General features: G+C 41.3%; 1 protein-coding gene across 9 annotated transcripts in view; it reads left to right on the top strand.

Annotated features, from left to right (window-relative positions):
- The first annotated feature begins 2,386 nt into the window (after positions 1-2,386).
- Positions 2,387-17,973, top strand: part of GIT2 (GIT ArfGAP 2) — a 53,266-nt gene continuing 37,679 nt past the window's right edge. For 4 of the 9 annotated variants that reach the window (XM_066370730.1, XM_066370727.1, XM_066370726.1 and 1 more), the window contains exons 1-7: positions 2,388-2,629; positions 6,477-6,610; positions 9,511-9,623; positions 10,233-10,338; positions 12,665-12,751; positions 12,861-12,991; positions 15,046-15,140. In XM_066370730.1, coding sequence (XP_066226827.1) covers positions 2,578-2,629; positions 6,477-6,610; positions 9,511-9,623; positions 10,233-10,338; positions 12,665-12,751; positions 12,861-12,991; positions 15,046-15,140 — 718 coding nt within the window. In that variant the 5' untranslated portion in view covers positions 2,388-2,577. Of the gene's footprint in view, positions 2,630-6,476; positions 6,611-9,510; positions 9,624-10,232; positions 10,339-12,664; positions 12,752-12,860; positions 12,992-15,045; positions 15,141-17,973 lie in introns of all 9 variants that reach the window. The other 5 variants (XM_066370728.1, XM_066370724.1, XM_066370725.1 and 2 more) reach the window with 3 other exon arrangements.

Raw genomic sequence — 17,973 nt, 5'->3', positions numbered from 1 at the left:
TGACCTTAGTATTTTAGGTTGAGGCTTTAGCCTCTGTGCCAAGGTCAGGCAAGTGTCATTTATTTTTGAAGCTAGCCATCTGAATTTTGGGTTATGGCTGAAAAGACTAATAGATAATAGCCAGACTTTACTGCAGTCTATCAGTTTAAAGTTCATTCTTCGAATTTCAACCTAAGACACTCAAGTACCTTGATTCAATGAACAATCAAGTCAATTTATGGCCACTCACCAGCCTGAGGTTTCTGAAAAGCTGTTTACAACCAGACCACATAGCTGGGTGAAGCTATTTCATGCATGCAGAAAGCTTACTCTCTGCCTTCCCTGCTTGTATACACCCAGCTTTTCAGATGCCTGCAACAACAGCTGTTCAAGAATCCTGGCCTAATCCATTCTCTACATGTGTTGAGTTCAGATTTGTGAGTTGGCCATCCAAAACAGGATGTAGGAACATCAGGATGGCACCCAGAGGCTGTAACGATAGAATGTGTGGGAATTACGTGGTTATACTCACACCACACATTTATCAAACTGGAGAGATGAACCAAAGACCAGAGCTGCTGAGACCCTTCCAGAACTTATTATCCTTTCAGAAGCCTTGTGCAACTTAATCTTCTTTCCCTTTTCGTCCCGTGTTTATTGAACATCTCTCTTCTTCATTAGTTGGAAAACAACACAATGGCTGCTTACTAGAGTAAACAGTACCTGGCCCATAAGAGGTGTGCTCAATATTTTCTGAATGGAGCTCATAGTTGTGCTATGAGGAATGAGTGAAGAAAACAGGATTAAGTCAGTAAAGCTAAGCTGACTTATAATGAAGTCTGTACAGTCAAGTTGACAAAACTGGTTCAGACCAAATGGGCCAAAGCATGAGGAATACAATTTATTGTACTTAAACAAACTTGAGCTTGAGCGCTTAAACTTTTGAACTTTTCAGTTATGCACCAATTCCTATAGATAGAAATTCCTATAGATGACGCTCTAATTAACTTAGGGAAGAATGAAGAATTTAGGAAAGAATGTTTGCCTTTCTAGACCACCTGACATCTGGAAGATCACTATCTAAACTCAATCCAGAAGCTAAAAATGCAGGACTGTTTCAAGAATCTACTTTTTATTATAAGAACTCTCAATTTTTCCCATTTCTTTGGAACATTCTGGGTGTTGTTACATAGTAGTGTTTTTGACTTGAAAATCTTAAGACCCTTGCACAAGTCTTTGTGATTTGTAGTCAATGCCTCCCCACTCTTTTGTGCTTGGTTGACACATATAACGCACACAACAAATATTCATTAGCATTAGGCCACATCTCTTCTTCACATTGAATACACTCACCTCATTGTGTTTATCTCACAGCATCCTGTAATTACTCTAGGTTATTTATAATTATTCTCAAAAGATGTGATAGAAAACAAGAGTAATATCAATAATAATAGGAGTTACTATTATTGAGGGCTTACTATGGGACCAGCACACCACACTTTTCTTTGAATTATTCTTTGTCATTAGGCAGATAGTAAATAATTAGTTATGCAGGTTACATATGAGTTTTTGAATATTCTTCCTCTTCCTCTTTCTTCACCACCCTTTAGAATTATAAAAAATCATTCTTAATAGCAGGAAAATTAAGGTTAAAAGGTAGATAACACATTATCTCCATTTTGTAGATGAGACTAAAACTGCAGCTTAAAGAAACAGCTAACATTTCTGTTTTATTCATTTTATTGTATGTTACTGCAGTTGAATGTAAGCTCCATAAGCACAGGATATTTTCTTTTCTTTGCTCACTGTTGTTTTTTTCATTTCCTGGAAGAGTGTGTAGAACATAGTAGGTGCTCAATAAATATTTCTTTAATAAAGTAATAAAAAAAAATGAAGATTATTGACCAAAGTTATAGTAGGGGCCTGACCAGGCGGTGGCGCAGTGGATAGAGCGTGGGACAGGGATGTGGAGGACCCAGGTTCAAGACCCCAAGGTCGCTGGCTTGAGCAAGGGGACACTCGCTCCGCTGGAGGACCCCCCCCCCCACATATGAGAAATCAATCAATGAACAACTAAGGAGCCGTAACGAAGAATTGATGTTTTTCATCTCTCTCCCTTCCTATCTGTCCTCTCTCTGACTCTCTCTGTCTCTGCCACACACACACACACAAAAAAGTTATAGTAGGGACTTGACTGTTGAGTGCTTCAGTAAGGTAGTGACTATAGAGTTCTGGTCATTAGATTTTGCTGCTTTCTCTGGTATTAATCAGTGCTGGGACGAAGCGACTCTCTTCTAAGGAGCCAGACCCAAATTCAAGATTTAAAAACAATATAAGCAGGACATAAGATGCTGGGGTACATACCTGCCCTCACTCAAGATGGCGACAAGGCAGCGTGCCCTTTCCGGTCACATGACTGGCCTACGCCAGCGGGCACCTCCCCACGCGTGCGTGCTGCGCCCGGCTGCGAGGCGCTGAGGGGAGAGTCGCTGAGGGGAGAGACGCCGCCAGCGCCGCTGTGGGGACCCGTTAGAGCGGAAGCGCTGCCGCCTTCGCTGTCCCGGGCTTCAAGTACCCGGCAGCTAGGAGGCGGGAGCCATGTCGATGCGGCTCCGGAGCAGCGAGGTGTGCGCTGACTGCAGCGGGCCCGGTGAGTGCCACCGGCCGGGCCCTCTCCCCACAGCTCTCCTGACCGAGACCCCTGCCCCGGGGCCGCCCCCACGGGTCAGGAGGCTTCCGGCGGTCGAGCCCCGCACTCCGTGGCCGGGGTCGCGACTAGGAGGGCCAGGGGCAGCCTTGGTGTGAGAACCGTCCCGGGCGTGTCAGAGCCGGGCGGTCAGGGAGCCGCCGCCCTCGGGTCCCTCCGGTCCCTCTTGTCCCCCTCGTCCCCCTCGTCCCTTCTGTCTCGGGCCTGGCGGAGAGGGGGCGGGCTCGGGGCCGGGGCCGCTTCTCTAACAGGAAGGGGTTTGGGCAGTGCACAGGAAGGCCAATTACAGAAGTGCCTGGCGAGTGTCCTCCCAGCTGCGGCCCCCGGAGGCTGCAGGTGTCACCTCCTCATCCCCCTGCAACCCAGCCGCCTGGAGCCGCGCCGCTCCGCCAGCGACCCCTGCCCGGCGGGGGCGACCTTCGCCGCTTCTCTCCCCCGGGACTAGCCAGCAGCATGTAGTTGATCCTCCCTGCTCCTGACATTCGGGCTCCCGCTCGGCTGGAGACCGTCTCCAGGGTGTCGGGGGTCTTGCCGACGCAGCCGCACTTGAGGGTCAATGCGTGTCTCAAGTTTTGGCATCTGAACGGCCCGAGTTCAAACTAAAAGTTGTCTCTGGGTGACCTTGGGCTGGTGGCTTTGTTTGGCTGAGCCTTGATTTCCTCATTTTTTCAAGTAGGGATAATGAGGAGTACCACAATCAGTGGTTAGGAAGACGCAGTGCATATTCTTAGGATCATCTCATTTTAGTGGTGTTTTTTTTTTCCCCTCTTTTTGTATTGTGTTCTTTAGTACAGAACCTCTGCAGACCTTTCAAGCTAGAGTTCTAAATCGTACATTAATTACAAGTGACAAAACAAACACAAAGTCACTGGGCACTCAGGCAGTATAGGCATTTGGGGGCATTGCAAGGCCCAGGCCATTTCTTCCATGCATAATTTTCAGATTTAGAGTTCAGTTCCATCTTAGTCATTGTAACTGAATTGACTGGACTCTGTGCTGTTTTTGGTGCTGGGATTTCTCTGCGTTGAATTGGAAGTAATTCAAAGGTAAGATGGCTTCCTTGGCACAAGAGCGTACGATAAACAATCTTAATGAAATCATTGAGCAGCAGTGTGTTTGCAACTGTGCTGAACTTCATCTTGTTAAATGGAAGTGGAGATAGATTTTAAATAGTACTGTGATAACTCAAACCTTATGTGGTTATTTCATGGCCTGTGTGGTGCCAGTGATGTTACCAATTTTCTTTGAAGATAGGGAGAGGGTTGGAAGAGTTTAAGAAGAGGTGTTTTATAAACCAGGTAGTTTGGGTTATACAAACCCATTGTATTCTCTAAAAAACGTTATTTGTTCCACTTCCTTATTTTCTTGCCAGTTTTCAGTTGAACTGTCTGTGATGTGTTTGATTCACATGAGTCTAGATGCAAACTTCCTCTTGGAATGCATATGCTTTAGTTCTCAGTGGAATAATACTTAGGCTCTATTGCCACTCTAAATACTAGCTTGTATTTCTGTAGCGTTTTGTGCATTTATGAACATTTTTTCTTCCATTGTATCATTTTAGTTGTCTCATATGCCTAATCTACAGAGACTTGAGTCACTTCCTTCCTGTTTTGAATATAATTAGGCTACCTTGAAATGTTCTGTGAACTTGGGCAGCCAGGAATTTGTGCTGCTTTTTTTTTTTTTTTTTTCAAAACCCTAGTGAAAGAGTTACCTTTATGATTAGGGATCTCTTTGAGATTTTGATGAATGCCAAGGCATTCTCCTCAGAAAATGCATGCATACTTAATTTTTCATACAGAATTTATATCACAGACATTTCTGAGGCTCATTTGTTGTGTTCCTGGAGCCCAGGTTAAGTAGGTCTGGCATTAAACTTCAGATAAACTGGAAGAGTTCACTCAGAGAATTATTCCTACGAACTCAGTTTTACTGTGTTGTTAATATTCTCATATTCTTCCCATGGAATTCTGATCCATGATGTTTAAGTGGTTAATCGAGAACCTTACTTAATGTGTTAAATCCTTGTTGCCTTTTTCCTGTTTAGTTTCTTTCAGGAATGTTGTGAATCTGCTGAATATATATGTGATAACCAAAGCTGTGATTCAAAACAGTCTCTTTTGTCACTAGTAGTAGTGGTACCATACTGTAAAAAGCAGTGTTGTGTATCTTTGTAGGGATCCTTCATCTTGATGTTTCCAATCTTTGCTTTCTAGAATGGCATAATAATACTGAATTGTTTTATTTCTGTCTACTTGATGGCAAACATTTAACCATGATCACATCTAATAAATATTTTATTATTTTTTAATGAATCTAGTTTATTTTAAATATATTCTACTCTGTGTTCAACTGAGACTTTTACTATAATAATACAGTGTTCATATGAAACATTCAGTGTTTTAAGTATTAACAGTCAAAAACATTTTTGAGTGGTTATGTATTTCAGTGGGCTCTTGAAAATATCTGAATGGTACTTAGAAAATAATTTAGAAAAGTTATGATCGTTAACATTACTGAGTACTTACTATATGCAAGCAACTTTACTTACTTTTATATCCTCACTATCCTGCGTTGTGTTATTCCCATTTGATCCATGATGAGGATGTAAAAAAAAAAAAGACTTGCTTAGATTATTATGTGAGAAGTGGGAGAGTTGGGGCTCAAACCCTGGACTGCTTGTCTCCAGAACCAGTCCTCTTAACCACCAGTCTTTGACTCTTAGGATTTGTCTTTGATTGAAATCCCATAACTTTTCATGATATGGTTGGAAAGCATATGAATAAACTGTTAAAAATGGTAAAGATGGTATACATGCATTTTAGAGATTTTTGTGGACATTGGAGAATTTTCTTTATTTTTGGGGGGAGAATTTCTAAATACAACCCTTAGACCAGGCAGCTTGAGTGGCACCTATTGTCATCCCATTATGCATCTGATGAAATGTAGGTGTCTTTTTTTTTTTTTTTTGGTTTCTAAGTATTCAGTTTACTTAACCCAGTGTGAATTATTCTTACTGCTTACCAGTGTAAATTGTTACTTGTTTCAATAGCTGTCCAGTGAAATTCTATGGGAATTCATAGGAAAAAAGTATTACATACACCAAAAATATTACTCGTTTTTGTTTTACGTCTTTGCTTCTGTGAAGCCACTGTTATTACAGATCTGTTCTTTCATATCAGTTGCAAGATTGGATTCAATTTATTTAAAACAACTAATGGATATCCTAGAACATCTCCCTAGTGGAGGAGGCCAGGTTTCCCAGTTTGTCCTCAGAACCACAACAGCCTAGCAGTTTTATAGTTTTGTCACTCATAATTTTCTGCCAAGCAGATAGACATATAGATTTGTAGCAGTCTTTTTACCATTTTCTTCAGATAATGCTATGAGGATTATTCACTGTCACAATTATATTATCTTGTCATCTGGAGATGGATTTAAAATATTTCATCTATATCCTCTCAATTTGCTTCTCATGTTAAATGAAAGAGCATGTGTCTGAAATGGTAGATCGCATTAGGGCTTCAGACTGTGGCCCTGAACAGAAAAGGAGATAACTGCTTATAATAGGACTTCAGCTCATGTTTTTAGTCTTAATTAACATTGTACCCAATCAGCCAAGATAGGTAGTATCATCAGACAAGCTCGTCAGCTTGAAATGTTAATTAGCATACTAAAACAACAAAAATGTCTTATTTTTCTGAAAAACCATACCTCATTCACTTTTTGCCATCTGGCAGTAAAAAATCCAACTGGTGTCCTTGCCACTGAAATTTTCTTTACTTTCCAGATCCTTCCTGGGCATCAGTAAATAGGGGAACTTTTATATGTGATGAGTGCTGCAGTGTCCATCGGAGTTTAGGGCGCCATATCTCTCAAGTGAGGCATCTTAAACGCACACCATGGCCTCCAACATTGCTTCAGGTAAAGGAAAATTCTTCGTATGGTTTATAATTTAAGTTTTTGGGGCTCACCCTGGCCAGTTAGCTCAGTTAGAGCATCATCCTAAAACACCGGGGTTGCAGGTTCAATCCCTGGTTATTGTACATATAGGATATGAGAAGTGAATATACAACTAAGTGAAACAACGAATGAGTGCTTCTTACTCCTTCCCCTCTCTCTATTTCTCTTTCTCTCTCTAAAATTAATGAAATTTTTAAAAAATGTTTTAAAGGTTCATTGTTTTAGCAACTAAAAGTTCTCCTACTCCGTAAATCATACAAAAAGGTTTGAATCATAACTGAAGAGAGGTGCTGTACCCATCTTAAATTCCTCATAGACAGATAGGTAAAAAGTCATTAAAATTTCTTGGTATTGTTTCACTGCTGACTTTCTAGAATGTCTCCAGATAATATATATATATTGAGAGACAAGAAGGGAGAGGTGAGAAGCATCAACTTGTAGTTGCGGCATTTTAGCTGTTCATTGATTGCTTCTCATATGTGCCTTGACCAAGGGGCTGACCTTAGGCACAAGCCAGCAACCTTTGGGCTCAAGCCAGCAACCATGGGGTCATGTCTAATATCCCACACTAAAGCCAGCAGCCCCATACTCAAGCTGGCAAATCCGTGCTCAAGCTGGTGACATCAGGGTTTTGAGCCTAGGACCTCAGCATCCTAGGTCACTCCAGCAGTTGTTTTAAACAATCCATCTTTTCCATATATCATGATGAATGTTTCTCAACACTTCCTGCCTTAGAAACTTTTTGTTAATGTACTTATCCCTGACTAACGTACTTATCCTTGCTAATATTTTAGGACATTAAAAAAAATTAATTTATTGATTTTAGAGAGAGAGGAAGGGAGAGGGGGGAGAGACAGACAGACAGACAAAACCATCAATCTGTTCCTGTATGTTCCCTGACTGGGAATCGAACTGGTAACCTCTGCACATTGGGACGATGCTCTAATCAACTGAGCCATCCAGCCAGAGCATTAGGACATTTTTTTTCCTGCTTTGATAGAAGCACAGACTGGGATCCCTCAGAAATTTCCTAAACATCTGCTTTAAGTTTTTTTATTAACGTTCTTGTTACTAGTTAGAGACCAAATTCAGTTAACATGTTTTGATTGATTGCCTAATACTTTGCTAAGTGTTGTGTGTTATTTTATTTGGGGTCCAGTGTCATGTCACCTGTACTTCTATTTTGGGGTACACATTCTTTGAGTTCTGTTGTAACTAAGAATTAAGCATGTGTTTTCCCTTCACTTGTCTTGAGTACATATTTCACTAAATCTGTGGCAGCTGCACACCATGTCCCTCAAACATGCCTGTATAAACCAAAGGACCAGAACAAGTGGGTTTGGGTCTCTGATATAACAACATCTCCACTAATGTAAAAAACAGATGGGGCCACATCAGCAGTCATGCTTTGAAATGAAATTGGGAGATATGGCCTGACCAGGCGGTGGCGCAGTGGATAGAGCGACAGACTGGGATGTGGAGGACCCAGGTTCGAGACCCCGGGGTCGCTAGCTTGAGCACGGGCTCATCTGGTCTGAGCAAAAGCTCACCAGCTTGGACCCAAGGTCGCTGGCTCGAGCAAGGGGTTACTCGGTCTGCTGAAGGCCCACAGTCAAGGCACACATGAGAAAGCAATCAATGAACAACTAAAGTGTTGCAACAAAAAACTGATGGTTGATGCTTCTCATCTCTCTCTGTTCCTGTCTGTCTGTCCCTATCTATCCCTCTCTCTCTCTCTCTGTCTGTCTCTGTAAAAAAAAAAAAAAAAAGAAATTGGGAGATATGGTTTATTAATAACTTTTATTCACAAGTTTCTAACAGCTCTCTTTTTTTTGTAATTTTTAAAATATTTATTAATTGATTTTAGAGAGGCAGAGAGAAGAAGGGGGAGAGAAAGAGAAAGAGTGAATGAGAGAGAAGCATTTATTTGTTGTTCTACTTAGTTGTATATTCATTGGTCACTTCCCATATGTGCCCTGACCAGGGATTGAACCACAACCTTAGTGTCTTAACAGCTCATTCTCATGTGCAGATGGGTGTTTACTACTCTCAAGTCTGTATTTACAGGTTTTATTAGAGGATCTAAATAAAATCTATGGATGTGTAGTTTAAAATGCCAGGGTTGACCCTAAAACAATAATTCCCAAAGTATGGTGCATGAGCCAGCCACCTGTGGTACTCAAGACAGATGTAGATAATACTCCAATATTTATTTTGGTGGTTGTATTATTTTAATGTGTATAAGAAAACTGTAACTAGCACATCAAACCATAATTGCTAGTTAAAGTTTAAGACATGAGTGGAGCCCTGGCTAGGTAGCTCAGTTGGTTGGAGCATCACTGTGATATACCAAGGTTGCAGGTTAGATCCCCATCAGGGCACATAAAAGAATAAACCAATGAGTGCATAAATAAATGGAACAAATCAATGATTCTCCTTCCCTGTCTCCCTCTCCCCTTCTCCCTTCTCCCTTCTCTCTGTCTACAATCAATCAATCAATAAAATTTAAAAATGAGTGGATTTAAAGAAATAGGATTAAGTGGATAGACTCTTGCAAATAGTATTTGGATAGTCAGTCTTGGGAAACATTGCCCTAAAAAATGTCAAAGTACTTTTCCCTCATAATCTATAAGAACAATATAATCAAACCCATTTAGATATGTAACTATCCGGCTTGTCAAACCTGAATTCTACGTACAGATTCATCTTTGATGTTCTAAACTGAGAAAATAATGATGTGCATGATGTGTCAGTTGTGCTAGTGTTTGTAATGGGGCTTTGTTTTTCCAGTTCAGTCACTGATTCCTATTGAATATTTATGGAAAGAAATGAAAATATGGTTTTATACTGCTTGTTTTTAGATGGTTGAAACCCTATATAATAATGGTGCTAATTCTATATGGGAGCATTCTTTGCTGGACCCTGCCTCTATTATGAGTGGAAGACGTAAAGCTAATCCACAGGATAAAGTACAGTGAGTGGAATGTTTATAAGTACTTCTTTTTCTTTGTAACACATGGGGCCCACTGAAAGGAGTGTAGCTATTTTTGACCAGCCTTCACAAGGGCAGCACAGGAGGTACTTACCTAAATTGTTCATTGAGCTCTTTGCTATTAGAAATGCAGAACAGGGCCAGGCATGGTTACCCAGTACAAGTCACTGGTTTCTCCAGTTTGAGACTAAGGCTTGGAGGCTGTGGGTATAATCAGATTTAAGCTGAGGTGCTCAAACAGGAGGCCATCAGACCAGAAATCTAGGTTTTGGGCTCCAGGCTGCCTGATGCTTTGCCTATAAGATGAGATGCAATGCTGCTTTCTCACACTGTTGCTAGGTCAATTAAGAAAATTACACAGAAAAAAAGATGCTACAAAAAGCAGGCATTCTGCAGTCCTGGCCATTATAATGACTAATATAGATTTTCAAACTTTAGGTCTTACCCACTGCCAAAAACTTATTTTAGTATTATTCATTTTATCCTTGAGTAGGGGATGTGGGTCACTTCCTTCTTTTTAACAGCCTAAAGAATGGGGAATGTTGTATCTGAACTGCAAGTGAACTGTTCTCTTTTTTGTTTTCCAACCAGTCCTAATAAAGCAGAATTCATCAGAGCCAAGTATCAGATGTTAGCATTTGTCCATCGCCTGCCCTGCCGGGATGACAATAGTGAAGCTGCCAAAGATCTTAGTAAGGTGGGTCACACCTTTTAAAATCTCTAAAATTGCTGGATGAAACAGTGTATTGTTTTATTTGGGAAAAAACAACTTTGAAAGGAAGAAGAGAAAAAACAAAAACCGCTTTCTAGTCACTAAATAGTTAACAGCTTTTTTTTTTTGCAATTGATCTTGTCTTTCTTTAATCTTAATTCAGATGTCAGCTATTCATGGTAGTAGAGGTTAGGGCAGAAAGGAAAAATAAGTATCTAGAAAACTATTGTTGATTTTCAGATATGGGTTGAAAATTATATTTCTATAACTCTTTTGTTTTTCTTTCCTAAGTATTTTGTTTGTTTAATTTTGAAATAGGAACCTTCTCAGTTTGTAGAAGGGACTAGAAGTTTTGTGGGATGTCTTCAGGTCTCTAGATTACTTACTGAGTAGGATCTTCATGAAGCAGGTTGTGACTCAAAGCTGTAGTATATAGGATGGTTTATTATACATACTTTTAAAATGAATACATGGTTTTCTTTATATGGGCCTTTGCATGTTTTTGAGAGATGCTACACGAAACATGCATCTCTGTTGACAAAGCACTGCTTTTGGCAAATGCTTACACATAGCATGGGCACTCACAGCTCTTCAAAACTTTAAACTTTGCATAGAAGTGTTCATGTCTTTGTTTCTTTTTCTTTTTTTTTTTTTTTTTTGTATTTTTCTAAAGTTGGAAACGGGGAGGCAGTCAGACAGACTCCCGCATGCGCCTGACCGGGATCCACCCGGCATGCCCACCAGGGGGCAATGCTCTGCCCATCTGGGGCGTTGCTCTGTTGCAACCAGAGGCATTCTAGCGCCTGAGGCAGAGGCCACAGAGCCATCCTCAGCGCCCGGGCCAACTTTGCTCCAATGCAGCCTTGGCTGCGGGAGGGGAAGAGAGAGACAGAGAGGAAGGAGAGGGGGAGGGGTGGAGAAGCAGATGGGCACTTCTCCTGTGTGCCCTGGCCGGGGATCGAACCTGGGACTCCTGCACGCCAGGCCGACGCTCTACCACTGAGCCATCCGGCCAGGGCCTCTTTGTTTCTTGTTACTGTACTCCCATTTTTTGTTAATTTCATTTATTACTAAGATTTGGTATGTGTTTTTTAACCACAGTTTAAAAAATAAATTAAAAAATAAGGTTTAGATACAGATATTAGGATAGATATCTTTATTCCTATTATAAGGGTTATCACATTTCAACAATTTGAGGTTAGACTTGAAGGAAGGCAGCTCATCTTCTGAATCTATAAGCACTTTTCTTTAGTTATACAGAATTTGGTATACCACAGGCCCATTTCCCACCCTGAAAGACTTCATTAGACATTGTATTCAAGGCCACAAATAGTGTTATGGAGAGGGTGCAGTATAAGGCAGAAACCTGCAGTATGCAGTGTAGGATATGAAGCCCTAGAGCCCTAGGTCAAATAACAACAAATAATATAACAGCTTTATTTTGAGCATATCCTATGTAGCAGGTTCCATGGTAAACATTTTGCTGTATTATGTACTCCTTACAGTAACCTGTGAATAGGTGGCATTATTATCGCCATTTTATTTTATTTTTGTATTTTTCTGAAGCTGGAATCAGGGAGAGACAGTCAGACAGACTCCCGCATGCGCCTGACCGGGATCCACCCGGCACGCCCACCAGGGGGCGATGCTCTGCCCCTCTGGGGCGTCGCTCTGCCGTGACCAGAGCCACTCTAGCGCCTGGGGCAAAGGCCAAGGAGCCATCCCCAGCGCCCGGGCCATCTTTGCTCCAATGGAGCCTTGTCTGCAGGAGGGGAAGAGAGAGAGAGGAAGGAGGGGAGGGGTGGAGAAGCAAATGGGCGCTTCTCCTATGTGCCCTGGCCGGGAATCGAACCCGGGTCCCCCGCACGCCAGGCCAACGCTCTACCGCTGAGCCAACCGGCCAGGGCCTATTATCGCCATTTTAGAGATGAGAGAACCAAGGTTCAGATGGCTTAATGAAGCTTCTCAAAGTCACAAAGCTTGAAGGGTGTATTGTTTGAAGTTTAGGTCTGTCAGACTTCAGAACCATGCTCAGCTGCCTCCTCATACTGCCACTCACTCAAAGTATAATTATGCCACTTAAACAGGGCCAGTCAGCCTTCCCAGCCCTAGTTTCCTTAACAATAAAATGGGCCTGACCCCGCCTTAGTGCCCAGGGATGGTAGTGACGAGCAGGGAGAGACTGCTTCATCCACGTTACTGAGCAAGTATTACTGATCTAACATATATTGAAATGGTCTGCCAGCTGCCCTAGTATATCATCACTCTTTACTTTTTTAACAATATTCTTTTTTGTTTGTGTGTTTTTCAGCAACTCCATTCAAGCGTGAGAACAGGGAATCTTGAAACCTGTTTGAGACTGTTATCTTTAGGAGCACAAGCCAACTTCTTTCACCCTGTAAGAAAGCATGAATTGATCCACATATTAAATTGAAACTAAGTGGGTTGTGTCAGGTAGCCTTTTTATTTAATTTGCTTTTTTGTCTACTCTTGTTAATAATTCTTAGGAAAAAGGAAACACCCCACTCCATGTTGCCTCCAAAGCAGGACAGATTTTACAGGCAGAATTATTGGCAGTATATGGAGCAGACCCAGGCACACAAGATTCCAGTGGGAAAACTCCTGTTGATTATGCAAGGTAAGGGACCTAGAGTCTTCTCACTTCTTTCTGTTTGGGCTTACTTATGTTGGGTAAGATGCATTGATAAGTTGCTAAATTGTGTATGATTAACATTTAACCCCTTAAAAGATTTACATTTAGTTATTTTGCAGATGACCTTTCAAACAAATATGAGCTCTGAGCCTGGCAAAGTCAGGGAAGGTAGAACTATAACAAGTCTGTTTAGCTTCCAGTCATATATGATCCTTTATAACATTGTGGTATTTGAGCCAAAGTTAGAGTCCAAATCAGGTACTAAGAATGGCAGAACACAGTCCTCACTTTTTAAATATTTTTAGTCATTGCTTCAACTTAAAAACAAATGTGGCTTGGCCTGTGGTGGCAAAGTGAATAGAGTGCCAACTGGTAATGCTGAGGTCGCTGGTTCGAAACCCTGGGCTTACCCAGTCAAGGCACATATAGTAGTCAACCAGCAAACAGATAGAGTAAAGCAACTACTTTTTGTCCCCCCGTCCTTTCTCTGTAAAATCAATAAATAAAATCTTAACAGCAAAAAAAATGTGTGTGAATAGGTAGATACGTGATTAAATAAGTATATTAAAATTTTAATTTGGCCCTGGCTGGTTGGCTCAGCGGTAGAGTGTCGGCCTGGCGTGCGGGGGACCCGGGTTCGATTCCCGGCCAGGGCACATAGGAGAAGCGCCCATTTGCTTCTCTTCCTCCCCCTCCTTCCTCTCTGTCTCTCTCTTCCCCTCCCACAGCCAAGGCTCCATTGGAGCAAAGATGGCCCGGGCGCTGGGGATGGCTCCTTGGCCTTTGCCCCAGGCGCTAGAGTGGCTATGGTGGCGGCAGAGCGACGCCCCGGAGGGGCAGAGCATCGCCCCCTGGTGGGCATGCCGGGTGGATCCCGGTCAGGCGCATGCGGGAGTCTGTCTGACTGTCTCTCCCTGTTTGCAGCTTCAGAAAAATACAAAAATACAAAAAAAAAAAATTTTAATTTTAGGATATAGGTAGTAGACATCTATGTGATGCCTGTATAGTTTTTTAAATTTTTCTTTGTTTAAAAATTTTATGAAATGCTGGAAAAATGACTAAATAAATCCACAGTTTAACCTTGGAATTTTTTTGGGAGTACCTCACATAGAATAGTCTGTCAATGTAATTATTGATGTGCTTTGTTACTAAAAGAACTTCAAGTAGCTTATATATTTATTTCATGAATGAAGGAAGGCAGACTTGATATTTTCTGTTATGGAAATTGAAGAAAAGGGGGTGAAAGCAGCTACAGGTGTGGGTTAGCTCTCTTACTCTCTGAATTGAAGACTTCACATGTTACTAAACTCTCATCCAGATTCAAACTGGCTCTGTCAGAAGCATCTAGGGGAAGGACCTTCTTTAAAATGTTGATGTCCAGACCTATCCCATCTTTACTGATTCAGAATTTCCAAGGGCTGAATAAAAAAAAAAGAATTAAAAAGCCTGACCTGTGGTGGCGCAGTGGATAAAGCGTCTACCTGATGCTGAGTTTGCTGGTTCGAAACCCTGGGCTTGCCTGGTCAAGGCACATATGGGAGTTGATGCTTCCTGCTTCTCTTCCTTTCTCTCTCTCTCCCTCCCCTCTCTAAAATGAATTTTAAAAAATAAATAATTTCCAAGGGTGCAGCCTGAACATACACATATTTTTTAAGACACTCTTGTTAATTTCTGGGAATCTCTACCCTAGACCATGTATTGATTTTATCTTCTACCTTATTAGATAAAGTTTTTCTTTTCTTTCTTTTTTTTTTTTTTTTAGATGCTTTATCCCTCTCATAAGTCCTTGAATTCCTTACTAGGTATTTTGTTTTGTAAATTTAAAATAGGAGAGGGAATAGTTCAGATTGTGAAAACAGTTTATAAATGTGGGAATTGAGGTAGACCTTGATAGCTTACCTCACACAAAAAGGTTGATTATTCTAAAAAGTCATGTTTGATAAATTGCTCAAGTGTCTCAGGAGGTGTCTCTGTACTTTTCTATTCTAGAGCCAGTGGCTGGTGAGCAATATCAATGGTACTTTGTTTTCTCTTGGTAGGCAAGGAGGGCACCATGAGCTGGCAGAACGCCTTGTAGAAATACAGTATGAGCTGACCGACAGACTAGCCTTCTATCTCTGTGGCAGGAAACCAGGTGAGTGAAAGGACAGCAGCCTCTCCACACCTCCATTTAGTCAGTCCCCGGAAAAACAAGTTGAGACACTATTATTTATGACCTCTGCTGTAACATAGCCTCCAGAAACTTGTGAATAAGGGTTTCTATTTGGAATGATAACTATAGCATTTTGAGTTATATGTAAAAGATATTGGTCAAATCTCCTTGAATTTTAGTTGTTATAACTTTATTTTAGCCTTAGCCTGGTGATGGTTTCAAGTATCAAAGAGCATAATCAAACCAAAACCGAATGTGCACCACATTTTTCACATAATGAGACTAGGAATGGAAGAGCAAAGCAATCATTTTTGTAGTTATTTGAGAAATTCTGCTATCTAAGGAATGGAAAAAAGTTCAGAAGTGAACTTTGCTTTTAACCACCTTTATTTGTGTGAGGTAGAACTGAGGTTGGCACACCGTGGTCTGTGGGCCAAATGCAGCTTGTCACCTATTTGTTAAAAATAAAGTTTTATTGCAAGATAGCCATGCCGATTCCATATTGTGTATGGCTGCTTTGGCACAGCAGCAGAATTGAGTAGGTTGAATAGTTGTGACAGAGACCATATAGCCACAAAGCCTAAAATATTTATTTGGCCCGTTACAGAAAATAATTGCCAACCCTTCATGTAGAATATCTACATGCATGTACACAGTGGTTCTCCACCCTGCTTGTACATAGAGTTAAGAGTCCCTGGTGTGGATCCAGTTTCTGGTTAGATAGACCAAGCATACCTCACCTGTTTCCTGAATATAATTAAAAACCCTGGACCAAATACATGGAATAGTTATTTAATGACTCTAGCTGGTAGATTAGGGAACCCAACATACCATCACACTGGTGGTGAGTATTCTGTTTGTTTTGGCCTCCACGACAGCCCAAAACCTGGAACTTACAACAGATACAAAGAAGCCTTCTCTGTCTGATGTGAGGAGCAGGAAAAAGAATTGGGGGATTCCGTTGGGTTTTTTACCCTTCCTTCTTCCTTTTCCCCCTACCAGAGCCCCCAGCAGTCCTGTGGCTATAGTAGTAGCAATAGCAGTGACAGCACAGGTGCCTAAATCTCTGGCCAAGAGCATGAGGGGAATCCTGTTGCTCTTATTTTTCTCTTTATTCTTCAACACTTGCCCAGGAGACAAAACCTAACCTAGTCAGTTCCCTGTTAAAACAATAATGTTAACATTGTCCATAGAATTTAAGGAAGACTCAAGAGTCTCACAATATAATATTCAAAATGTCCAGGATACCATTCATAATGACTTGACATATGAAGAACCAGGAAAATCTCAAAGCTTTGTATGAGAAAAGGTAGTCAGCAGACGCCAGCCCCGGATGACACAGTTGTTGAAATTATCAGACAAAAATTTTAAAGCAGACAGTAACACCATGCTCTGAGAAGTGTGAACATCTTGAACCAAATAGAAATTTAGAAAGTCTCAGCAGAGAAACAGAAGATATAGAAATGAACCAAATAGAACTGAAAAATATAATAACTAAAATTTTAAAACTCATTGGAAGTTTAATATAAGCAAGTTGGAATTGACAAAGATAAGAGTGAGTGATTTGAAAATAGATCACTAGCCTAACCAGGCAGTGACATAGTGGATAGAGCATCAACCAAGGATGCTGAGGACCCAGGTTCGAAACCCCAGAGTTGCCGACTTGAGTGTAGGCTTATCTGGCTTGAGCGTGGGCTCACTGGCTTGAGCATGGTATCATAGACATGACCCCAAGGTCACTAGCTTGAGCAAGGGGTCACTCACTCTGCTGGAGTCCCCCAGTCAAAGCACATACGGGAAAACAATCAGTGAACAACTAAGGAGCTGCAAGAAAGAATTGATGCTTCTCATCTCTCTCCCTTCCTGTCTGTCCCTCCCCCACCCGTTGCTTGCTAAAAAAAAGAAAATAGATCACTAGAAATTATCCAGTTTAAACAATAGAGAGAAAAAATGAGAGGAAGGAAAATCAAACTGGACAGAGCCTCAGGGGCCTGTGGGACAATACCAAAAGGTCATATTTGTATCATCAGACTCCCAGAAAGAGATCAGAGTGTGATACAGAAAAATATTTGAAGAAATAATTGACTAAAAACCCTAAATTTGTCGAAAGACATACACTTACAGATTCAAGAAGCTCAGAGAATTCCCAAAAGGATAAACTCAAATTCTCACTCATAGGCCCTGGCCAGTTGGCTCAGCAGTAGAGCGTCAGCCCAGCATGTAGAAGTCCCAGGTTCAGTTCCCAGTCAGGGTACACAGGAGAAATGCCCATCTACTTCTTCACCCTTCCCGCTCTCCTTCCTCTCTATCTCTCTCTTCCCCTCCCGCAGCCAAGGCTCCTTTGGAGCAGAGTTGGCCCAGGCACTGAGGACTGATCCATGGCCTCCGCCTCAGGTGCTAGAATAGCTCCAATTGCAGCAGAGCAACGCCCCAGATGGGCCAAGCATCGCCCCCTGGTAGGCATGCTGGGTGGATCCCAGTGGGTGCATGTGGGAGTCTGTCCGACTGCCTTCCCACTTCTAACTTCAGAAAAATACAAAAAAAAAAAAAATCTCACTCAGATACATCAAAATCAAACTGCTGAAAACCAAAGATAACAAAAACATCCTGAAAGCAAACAAGGAAAAAAATAACATAGAAGAATGATTATTTGAATGGCTATATATTTCTTGTCAGAAACCATGGATATGAAAAAGAAGTGGAACTATTTTTGAAATGCTGAAAAAAAAAAAAGAATTGTTAACCGTTTTCAATAAAATAACCTTCTGGAATGAAGGCAAAATAAAGACATTTTTACAATGAAAGAAAACAAGAG

The sequence above is a fragment of the Saccopteryx leptura genome, chromosome 2 (genome assembly GCF_036850995.1).
Source record: "Saccopteryx leptura isolate mSacLep1 chromosome 2, mSacLep1_pri_phased_curated, whole genome shotgun sequence".
NCBI lineage: Eukaryota > Metazoa > Chordata > Mammalia > Chiroptera > Emballonuridae > Saccopteryx > Saccopteryx leptura.
Note: the sequence above shows the minus strand (reverse complement) of the source record. Positions and strands in the feature narration are given on the sequence as shown.